Source organism: Triticum aestivum, chromosome 2D (assembly GCF_018294505.1).
Source record: "Triticum aestivum cultivar Chinese Spring chromosome 2D, IWGSC CS RefSeq v2.1, whole genome shotgun sequence".
Lineage (NCBI taxonomy): Eukaryota > Viridiplantae > Streptophyta > Magnoliopsida > Poales > Poaceae > Triticum > Triticum aestivum.
Window position 1 is genome coordinate 21,252,425 of NC_057799.1, and position 11,098 is coordinate 21,263,522.

General features: G+C 45.4%; 2 protein-coding genes and 1 long non-coding RNA gene across 3 annotated transcripts; all 3 read right to left on the bottom strand.

Annotated features, from left to right (window-relative positions):
• Positions 1 to 355: 355 nt before the first annotated feature.
• Positions 356 to 1,936, bottom strand: LOC123048386 (berberine bridge enzyme-like Cyn d 4). The gene has a single exon (XM_044471499.1). It carries the CDS (start codon positions 1,934 to 1,936, stop codon positions 356 to 358), a length of 1,581 nt encoding a protein of 526 aa, XP_044327434.1.
• Positions 1,937 to 3,662: 1,726 nt separating this feature from the next.
• Positions 3,663 to 5,874, bottom strand: LOC123048387 (uncharacterized). Its single transcript, XR_006423281.1, has 3 exons — positions 5,698 to 5,874; positions 3,952 to 4,016; positions 3,663 to 3,848 (listed from the first exon to the last, which is right to left on the bottom strand). It is a non-coding gene; the product is annotated as an uncharacterized lncRNA (long non-coding RNA).
• Positions 5,875 to 8,368: 2,494 nt separating this feature from the next.
• On the bottom strand, positions 8,369 to 9,955 carry LOC123048385 (berberine bridge enzyme-like Cyn d 4). Its single transcript, XM_044471498.1, has one exon. It carries the CDS (start codon positions 9,953 to 9,955, stop codon positions 8,369 to 8,371), a length of 1,587 nt encoding a protein of 528 aa, XP_044327433.1.
• Between the last annotated feature and the right edge of the window lie 1,143 nt (positions 9,956 to 11,098).

Consider the following 11,098-nt stretch of genomic DNA (forward strand, 5'->3'; position numbering starts at 1 on the left):
GTGGGCCCCTGTGACCCGCGCTATATAAACAGAGGTGGGGGCCGGGGCGCTATTCACGAGGTTAATCGCTGCCACAAACCCCACCAACAATCCCTACCGATCTAGGGTTAGCGCGGTGCTCACGGGAAGCTCCACCACCTCGCCCACTCTCCGCCATCGCCGTGCGCCCCAGCACCACGATGGCCTCCGGCTCGAGTTCATCCACTGCCGGAGAAGGTAGGTTCACCGGATCTACTAGCCTACTCCGATCCAAGTTCAATCACCTCTATCCGAAAATATCTAGAACTAAAAATATTTCCAGACACAGGGGAGTACAATTTTGTCAAATACGATTGTTTTGTTTTGCACAGCTACACTACTGCTTCAAGGGAAGTGGTGGGATGCTCTGCTCACTCCGGAAGTAGTCGTCGGCGTCCACCTTGCGCTTTATCTTCGCTAGTCTCCTAAAGTTTTCCTGGCCGAAATAACTTTCGCCCCACACCTTGGCACTTTCATAGCTCGTCGCGCCGTCGACCACCTTGTTCGTACGAATGTCAAGGTCCCGGTAATTCACGTACGCGCCCCTCGGGTTCTTGCTCACGAACGGCGCCATGAAGTCGTACAGGCTCCCGACCCAGTTCGGCGTAACCTCGCCTCCGGTCCCTTCGCCGTTCCAGAACTCGACGTACTGGATGTTGTAGAGCACGCTGCTCCGGTGCGGGAACGGGGTGTCGTCGGCGGCGATGCCGCCCATTCTTCCGCCGTGCGGCTCCAGGACGAGCTGCCCCGTCGCCACACCGCTGGGCCAGAGGAACATCTTCTCCAACGTCTCCTTGGTCAGGGGTTTCTTGACGTAATCCGACTTGTTCTTGAAGAAGGGGCCTAGGGTCATGGACCGGTTGAGGAGGAGCACCTCTAGTGGCTCGTTATAGATGGCGTCGCGGAAGTATATGTACGCCGTGTACTGGACCCAGCTCATCTCCTTGCAGTCGGCGCCCGTCACCCCGAGCTCCGGGAACCGGCTCGCCATCGTCGCCACCACCGTGCTGCTGTTACCAATGTACAGGCCCTGGAAGTTGGCCTGACGGTTTTGCACGACGACACGTACGCTGAGGTCGTCGGGAAGCGCCGGCGCGACCGTTTGCCATTTGGTCACCGCGTCCACCGCTCCCTGGTCCATGGTCTTGGTGACTCTGAAGAAGGTCACCTTCGGTGGGACCGGCAGCAGCCTCACCTTCCACGACAGCACGATGCCGAAATTACCGCCGCCGCCGCCGCGGATAGCCCAGAAAAGGTCATCCCCCATGGCCTTCTTGCTCGCCAGGAGGTTCCCTTCGGCATCGACCATGGTGGCGTCCACCACGTTGTCGGCTGAGAGACCGTGTTTGCGCATCATCAGGCCTATGCCGCCGCCGCTGAAGATGCCACCCACGCCGACGGTCGGGCACACGCTAGCCGGGAAGCCCAGCCCAGGCGCCGCCATGGCGACGTGGTAGTAGAGCTCCCCGATCCCCGCCCCGGAGTCGACCCACGCGGTGGCCTCTTGTGGGTTGACGCGGACGGCATGGAGATTGGCGAGGTCGATCACCGCGAATGCCTCGCTGTTGGGGCTACACGACCGGTACGAGAGGCCCTCGCAGTCGTGCCCGCCGCTGCGCACGCGGAGGCGCACGGCGTGACGGCGCCCGCAGCGCACGGCGGCCTGGACGTGCGATGCATTGGTGGGCGTCACGATGCAGAGCGGGGGCCTCGCCGTGGCCGGCGCCACGAACCTGGCGTTCCTGATGGACGATACCAGGATCTGCTTGAACGACGTCGATCTCGCCGTCTGTACGAGCTGGCTGGGGACGTTCGTCGAGAGGCACCGGAGAAACTCGTTGTGGTTGGAGGGCGACGCCTGAGCAGGCACGAAGAAGGACAATAAGCAAACTGTGAGAACAAGCGCCATGCTTGCCATTTCGATGGATCTGCCGTGCTTCTGTTCTATTTTACCTCGCTATATAGGCACGTGTCACTCTTATCTTGAAGTAGACATTGAATGCTTCATTACATGCGTGGAAATTTCTCCGAAATCAAGTAGACATTGATTGTGCCCCAAATATTATGACCACCAATTTAAATACCTCCCTAACAGGAAATAAGTTGAATTGTTGTTGGGACTGTCTATTTAGCATTTGATTGTTTTTTAATTCGAGAACATTCAAATTTCCGGACAAATAAACAGCTAACACCTGTATGTCCAAAACCTTCCACCCCTACAACTGTATGTTTTGTATTTGAAAGAAAACGGTTCGGGCTAATCTCTGACAGGTCAGCAACACTCCTATTCCAATTCATTTAAAAAAATACTCCTACTCCAATTGTTCGCTCTCTTCACCTCTTGCATGAACAAATTAGGAGGATCTTTCTTCATCTACAAAAGGGACAGATCAATAGCAAACTGTAAATCTGGGAAATTACATGAACTTTGCAAGCTCCATGTAGCAATTAAAATGACATGAACATGGAAATTACACTAAAATTCTGACGTGGTTTACATGTAAGCGTGTAAAAACAGTGTAAATACAAGACATATCAACAGCAGCTGTAAATCTAGGAAATTACATAACCTTCGCATGCTACATGTAGCAGGAAATTACTCTAAAATATTGAGGTAGTTCCAATGTAAAATCTAGGGTAATTTCCAGAAACATTCAGTAGCAGAAACTAATGACAATGCAAGTAAAAACGGATGACACTGAAAATACCCAAGAGTTACACTGAAAGTGACCAAGATTTATAGTGTAAATCCCCCTATAAATTACATAGTACATACACAGTAATTACACTGCAAGCACACAAGGAATTACACTTGTAAAAACTGATGAGATTACACTAAATTACAGTATAAGTGAGCAGGAATTACAGTGTGAAACCCAAGAATCCAAAGCTTGTAATTACAGTGCAAGTGACCAAGAATTACATTGTAAAACCTCTATAAAATACATTATACATACAATGTAATTACACAGCAAGTACCCATGGCTTACACTGTAATACCCAAGCTTTACGATGAAAGTGCTTACAGTGCAATACCCTCGAAGAATACAGAAAAAATACACAGGGAATTAGAATGAAATTATGCAGGGATTTGCAGTGATGAAGCTATGCGGTAAAACCCCAATAAATTACAATAAAACTTCAGAGCTACTTCACTATAATTTACAGTGTTAGTTCCGAGGATACACTTGGAATACCCCAACTATTGGAAGCAAAAATACATAAAGTACAACTGTTTAAGTACCCAGCAAAATTCATCTATATCTAAACGGTTTGTTGCTCAATATTATGTTGATACTGGCATTTTTTGTTCAAATATGCCAGATGAGGAGCATGATAAAGACAGCAACTGAAGATGATCTATTGAGATTGTCTCAGGAAGAACTCATTCTAAATGATAGTTACACATTTGTTTCAGAATATGTTGAAAGACACTATAGGAACATTCTAAATACATAAATAATAATAAAAGCTCACAACAAATATGTCGCAGGACACATTTTCTATCACCGCACTTCTACATTCCGATATTATATTCAGTAAAAGCAAAATTCAAATACCACAGAGCTACCAATCTGAGAAAAGCACAACTATAGAAAACAAATTGCCCTTTTGCTTGCAGGTACACTCAGGAGATGGGCCTATGAACATGGAAGCAGATGATAATTTCCTTTCAAGCATTTTACGTTCTGAAATGACAAAAACACAAGGGCCACCCAAAGAAAATACACAAAACAAAATCAAAATAGTACAAGAAAAGGAAAACACACTTGATTCAAATAGAACTTCAAAAGAGATTTGTCAAACCCTCCTTCATCACCAGATAGTTCCTGCAAAAATATATTAAAAAGTCAACAGACTAAAATTAAATAAAACAACCTCAATAACTAAGAACAATAAAATAAAGCTCGATAAGAAGAAAGAAATAACTACCGTAGACATAGGATAAGAACCATCTTCCGCAAAGTCGTTAGGCACAATAGGTTCACCCACAGAATCTGCATTGTCAAGAGATGATACTAACCAAACGTCCAGATGAGAGACTTTCTGTAGCCTACTCATTAAAGTAAAATATATAAACAGAATACATGAAGGAGGAAAAAGAAAAGAAGTAAAATAGTAGAACAAAATCTCCATACACTTCATTAAAGAATACACATGAACAGCTAATGTAACACTATTTACTAGACAAATCTAGAAAGAACACAAAAACAATCATCAACCTAAAACAGGACCTCTGCTCAATACTACTGCAATGGAGACACACTAGCACAAGAAAAGAAGAAAATAAAAAAGCAAGAAAATACATGAATTGCAGTCCTAAAAGCATGCTAATTACACAGCAAAATCAGAGGTAAATCAACTGTGACAAATACGTTGTAAGCCGTACAACAATTACAATGTTGAAGCATTCAAATTACAGTGTAAATCTGCAGTAAATTACAGTGTAAGCCCTCCAATTCAAAGGTAAAATCCACTGTAATCTACCTCGCAAATACCTACAACAAATACAATGTCGAACCATACAAATTATAGTGTAAAACTATGGCATACTACAGTGTAAGCCCAGACGAAGAAGCCAATGTAATCTATCTGAAGCATATAACAATTACAGTTCTGAAGCATATAAATTACAGAGAAAATCTAGGGTATATTACAGTGATGAAACATTTGAAAGTAGTCTATCTGACAAAAACTGAAAGCCCTACAACAATTACAGTGCTGTACCATGCAAATTACAGTGTAAAACGGGGAACCATGCAATAATTACAGTCCTGAAGCATACAAAATACAGTGAAAATCTGGGGTATATTACACTGTAAATCTGGGGTTAGTAAACGAAAATGCAATTGTAGGCATATACAGTGCCATCTGGGCTAGAATACACTATAATTTTAGGGTACATTACACTGTAATTAGAATAAAGAAGCATGGGGATCACACTCCAATTATGGGATACATTACACTGTAATTCTGAGGTATATTGCACTGACAAAAATAAGAAAAATCCATGGACTAACACTACATCAGCACTGCAGGCCTAGTACACACAAATTCATTGAGATTCACGAACCAGGGAAACTGAACACCTACATCTAACAAGAAAAATTCATGAGGGATTCAGAAACTACAAGAGCAAACATGTGCAGGTAAGACACATAAGGAGCCAACAATTCAGAAACCATAATAGAGCAGGAAACTTAAACAAATAGCACCTACATCTACATCACAAAGGGCCGGGCCAAAATCAAACTAGGAAGGGCAAACAAATTCAGAGGAAGGATACACAAATTAGCTACTACATCCACATTGCATAAGCCAGCAGAATCCCAGGCCAAGCCATATACAACTACATCTACCGATAAAAATACAGGCGGAATAGACACCCAGGCCTGCAGAAATAAAATGGACAGGGGAATCCACCACTACAACTACAACTTCGCCTACCTCTACATCTACAGCAGAGGAAACAAATCAGCAGGGGTGAAAACGACCACAACGACCAGATGACCTAGAACACCCGATGACTTACAGAACAAATCACCCATCTCAGGCAAGTAGAAGGGGAGCAAAATGGCGGACTACAACATGGCCGCAACATGCACCTGCCACGGATCCAAACAAGAAACTCAGCCTAGATTTTGAAGCTACACAGCCACAACACAAGCAAAATCATACCGGGGAGGGCGAGAGACAAGAACAACCGACCGCGGCAGCCAGGGATCAAAGAGAAAGGGAAGAGAAATCAAGATCGAGCGGTGGAATATCTCGGAATCGACATGAACAGAAGGAATTGCCTCCTCTGCTCCGCCACTCGAACTCTTTCTCTCTCCCCTCGGCATTATCTAAACAGAGCCACCAAATGAAAGAGGAAACGACACCCACTCCTAAATACAAAAAGGACAAAAAAATCAATAGTGTCGGGCCAGGGCGACGGTAACGGGCTGAGACACAAAACCGCGCCCGACAATAAAACCAACCGGAACAAAACAGAACCTAGCGCGAATCTCCGCACGAAAACGGACGAACATAGATTTGAATGACGACGAATTGGAAAACACTCGACTGTAAAATAGCAAATCCGTTGTTAAATTGCTGACATATGGCTAGAACTATAGTACAACTGGTAGAGGACCCGTTAGAATGAAAGGTTTTAATAACTTTAATTATCGGTTTGGTACTCAATACATTTCTTCCATTTTGTGAGACATAAAATGATAGTTAAAAAATCACAACCGATCCAGCGAGGTTGTTGGTTCATGTCTTCACAGGTTGGACAGCCGGCTTCATCGGTTCATTGACGAAGAAAACTTAAATGTAAGTGTTTTTAGATATTTCAATAAAGGACTGCATACGGATGTATATAGATATATTTTAAGGTGTAGATTCACCCATTTTGCTTCTATGTAGTCGGCATTGGAATCTCTTAAAGGACTTATATTTAGGAACAGAAGAAGTAGCTAGTTGCAATGTGTGTTGCAATAGTCACATACATATTTTGCGGTTCAATACTAATCCTATCTGACATTTGCATTACACCCACCATATTCAATATTTTGACGGGATTTAATTTGATTCGAGTATGGGTAGGAAATGTAAAGGAAATTTTGATTTAATTGAGGTTTTTGTTAGATTTTATTTGATTTGGTATTTGCAGGTGAAGTAAATAAAGTTTTGATTTAGATGTGATTTTGAACAGATTTTATTTTATTTGCCTTAAGCAAGCTGAAAGGATCACTCGCTGAAGGCCTTACACTAATCGGCCTGGCCCATTTATGAACATGAATACTAAAAGGAAAAAAGTAAAGATAAATTGGAGCGTGCCAAGGACAGTGGCGGAGACAGGGGGGACTAGCAGGGGCCCTCCCCCCCCCCCTAATGTCACTGGTTTAGGCCTAATACTAGTGTAAACATTGACTTTTTTGCTGTTAAAACAATGCATTTTAATGATCTGGCCCTCCCAAACAAGGTTTAGCAACGTTTGGCCCTCCCAATTTGATTTTCCTAGCTCCGCCACTGGCCAAGGAATCGAACACTGGTCTCCAGCTTTCGAGCAAGCCGGCATCTCTACATTAGACCAGCCTTTTTTTGGTGACATCATAGTAGAATTAGGCAACTTAAGTCCAAATGAGCGTGGTTTTCACTGTTTCTTCTCCATTTTTTGTTTGGTTTTTTTTCTTCTTAATTTTTTTTTATTATGTTTGTTTTTGTTTTCACTCTACATTTTCTTATATGTGAAAAACATTTTTTAATAAGTGATTAACATTCTTGTAGACAAGTTCAACATTGTCCAAATGCTTATTCAACATTTTTTAAATACTTGTTGAACATTTTAATACTTAGTTGACATTTTTTATACGTGTTCTAAATGTTTCAAATACCCATTCGACAATTTTCAAAACTTATTCAACATTTGCATGTACTTGTTCAACATTTCAATACTTATTCAACATTTTCAAAATACTTGTTCAATTGTTTTTAAAATTCTTGTTCAATATTTTTTAATAATTATTCAACATTTTTCAAATGTGTTTTTGAAGAGTGTTTCTTGTATTAGGTAGAATATTTTAAAGTATAAAGAAAAATACAAAAAAAGCTAAAAAAACTAGAACATAAAATAGAAAAAATAGGCCGTAGCTTTCCGCGTGGCTGGGCCGGCCCGTCGTGTCTCCTCCCGATGCAAGGCTTCCCCTGTGCTCGCTTAAAGCGAGAAATAGGGGTGCACGGTTATTTTGTTGTGTATGTAGCGGTTGTCCCGCTGCAGTCTGGTGCTTTTCACCCCTACCGGTAGGGCATTCTCCTCCCTTTAGCCCATCTTCCTTTCCTAGCCCGACCCCAGCCGAGCCGGCACGTCTATACGACGCCTATTATGGACAGGCCCACTCATGAGAGCACTTAGGGCACGTAACTGGTTATGCTGTAAGTTTACTATTATCGCTGTCACCCCCCCCCCCCCCCCCCCCCCCCCACCCTTTGTCGATTTTGTAACGTGGCAGCTCATGTTTTAGCAAAGCCGAACATGATGCAGGATCATGTTGGTTCAAGTTCAATGTATCTCCTGACGTTATCAGGACTATAGTTTCTACTCAACAGATCTCAAATGTGTGAATGATGCTGCACATTATCTCACAAAAGAAAGTGTGAATGATGCTGCCCATGATCTGAAAAAAAAAACTTGTTGGTTTTGAATTCTATGCGGCTACGTTATATCTGTAGCACCAAAATTGTGCAGAAATCATTAGTTAATGACTTTATGTTGACACATGTTATAACCTTTTTAGCTCATCAGAACTATTAGCAGTTACAATTTGGTCAAACACGATTGTTTTGTTTTGCACAGCTACACTAGCTACTCGTTGAAGGGAAGTGGCGGCACGCTCTGCTCGCTCTGGAAGTAGTCGCTGGCGTCCACCTTGCGCTTGATCTCGGCGAGTCTCCTAAAGTTCTCCTGGCCGAAATAGCTCTCGCCCCACACCTTGGCACTATCATAGCTTATCACGCCGTCGACCACCTTGTTCGCGCCGATGTCGAGGTCCCTGTAGTTCACGTATGCGCCCCTCGGGTTCTTGCTCACGTACGGCGCCATGAAGTTGTACAGGCTTCCGATCCAGTTAGGCGTAACGTTGCCCCCGACCTCTTTCCCGTTCCATAGCTCCACGTACTGGATGTTGTAGAGCACGCTGCTTCGGTGGGGGAACGGGATCTTTGCGGCGCCAATGCGGTCCATTATTCCACCGTGCGGCTCGAGGATGAGCTGCCCCGACGCTGCGCCGTTGGGCCAGAGGAAGATCTTCTTCCAGCTCTCCTTGGTGAGGGCTTTCTTGACGTAGTCGGACTTGTTCTTGACGAAGGGGCCCAGGGTCGTGGACCGGTTGAGGAGGAGCGCCTCCAGCGGCTTGCTGTTGATGGCGTCGCCGAAGTATATGTACGCCGTGTACTGCAGCCAGCTCATCTCCTTGCAGTCGGCGCTCGTCACCCCGAGCTCCGGGAACCGGCTGCGCATCGTCGCCACTGTCGTGCTGCAGTTACCGAGGTACAAGGACTGGAAGTTGGCCTGGCTCTTTTGGATGACAACACGTACGCTGAGATCGTCGGGGAGCGCCGGCGCGAGCGTTTGCCATTTGGTCACCGTGTCGACCGCGCCCTGCTCCATGGTCTTGGCGACTTTGAAGAAGGTCACTTTCGGTGGGACTGGCACGAGCCTGAGCTTCCACGACAGCACGATGCCGAAGTTCCCGCCGCCGCCGCCGCGGATGGCCCAGAAGAGGTCGTCCCCCATGGCCTTCTTGTTCGCCAGCAGGTTCCCGTTGGCGTCGACCATACTAGCGTCGAGGACGTTGTCGGCCGAGAGTCCATACTTGCGCATCATGAGGCCTATGCCGCCGCCGCTGATGATGCCCCCCACGCCCACGGTCGGGCACACGCTAGCCGGGAAGCCCAACCCTTGCGCGGCCGTGGCGATGCGGTAGTAGAGCTCTCCGACCGTCGCCCCGGTCTCGACCCACGCCGTGGCTTCGTGCGGGTTGACATGGACGGCATGGAGCTTGGCGAGGTCGATCACCGCGAACGCCTCGCCGTTCGGGGTGGTCGATCGGTACGAGAGGCCCTCATTGTCGTGCCCGCCGCTGCGCACGCGGACACGGACGCTGTGTCGTCGCCCGCAGCGCACGGCAGTCTGGACGTGCGACGCGTTTCTGGGCGTCACGATGCACAGTGGAGGATTTGCCTTAGCCGGCGCCACCAACCTGGCGTTCCTGATGGACGACACCAGGAGCGGCGTGAACGACGGCGAGCTTGGCGTCAGCACGAGCTGGCTGGGGATGTTCGTCGAGAGGCACCGGAGGAAGTCGTTGTTGTTGGAGGGCCACGCCACGGAAGGGACGGGCACGAAGAAGCCCAGGAAGCAAACTGTGAGAACGAGCGCCATGCTTGCCATTTTGATGGATCTGCCTTTTTTCCTACACTCACATGGTGCTTCTGTTCTACTCTGTTTCACCTCGTTTATATAGCCATAGGTTGATTGTGCCCAAAATCAAATAGGAATTGATTGTGCCCCAAAGATTAAGATCTCCGAATCAAGTATAGAATGAAAGGATTCAATAACTTTAAATATCTCTTTGGTACTCAATAAATTTCTTCCATTTTATGAGAAATACAACGATACTCCCTACGTTCGGGACTCGGTGTTTTGGCTTCTAGGTGCATATGCATCCATTGTCTAAATACACATTTTGAAATGTGGAAAAATACGGAACAAAAATCCCGCGGTATGTCCGGATGTTCTATGTGCATGCACAAAGTTTCGGTGAAAACGACATTTTTTGTGACTTGTGTAAAAAATATAAAGAAATGCAAAATGAATAGTTGTAATGAAGCATTAGAAATTGTCTTTTTTACAGAAGCAAAAAAAACCTCGTTTTTCACCGAAAACTTTGTGCACGCACTTAGAATGTCCGGATATACATGCGAGATTTTTGTTCGGAATTTTTCAACTTCTCAAAATGTGTATTTAGACAATGGGTGCAGATGCACCTAGGAGCCATTGCCGATTTCGGCTACGTTCCTAAATATAAGTCTTCAGGTTGGATCCTCTTGATCTACACTCTTCATCTGCGGCGGTTGCTGTTCTGGTGCGTTGGTTCTACCGGGCCTTAGCATGACGACTTCCCGACTGTCTACTACAACAACATTTGCCCGGCTCCGGCGAGGGATGGGCGATGACAGCGGCGCGCCTTCGGCTCGCTTCAGTGCTTGTAGTCGTCGCAAGGTGGTCTACGAATCTTGATGTAATTTTTATTATTTCTAGTGTTCGTTGTACTACCATGATTGAAGATGAATAGATTGGAAGTTTTTCTCGCAAAAAAAAAAAAAATTCCACTATGGACTAGATACATGTATATACACATATTTTAAAATGTACATTCACTCATTTTGCTTAGTATATAGCCCATAGTGAAATTTTAAAAAGACTTATATTTAGTAACAGAGTGAGTAGTTAAAAAAACTGACTACCAATGCGGCAAGACTGTTAATTCATGTTTTCACAGGTCGGACAAACGACTCATCGGTTCATTGACGA

What these genes read in the sequence shown, in the direction of transcription:
- LOC123048386 (XM_044471499.1), bottom strand. Translation starts at nt 1,936, where the DNA reads ATGGCAAGCATGGCGCTTGTTCTCACAGTTTGCTTATTGTCCTTCTTC.
- LOC123048385 (XM_044471498.1), bottom strand. Translation starts at nt 9,955, where the DNA reads ATGGCAAGCATGGCGCTCGTTCTCACAGTTTGCTTCCTGGGCTTCTTC.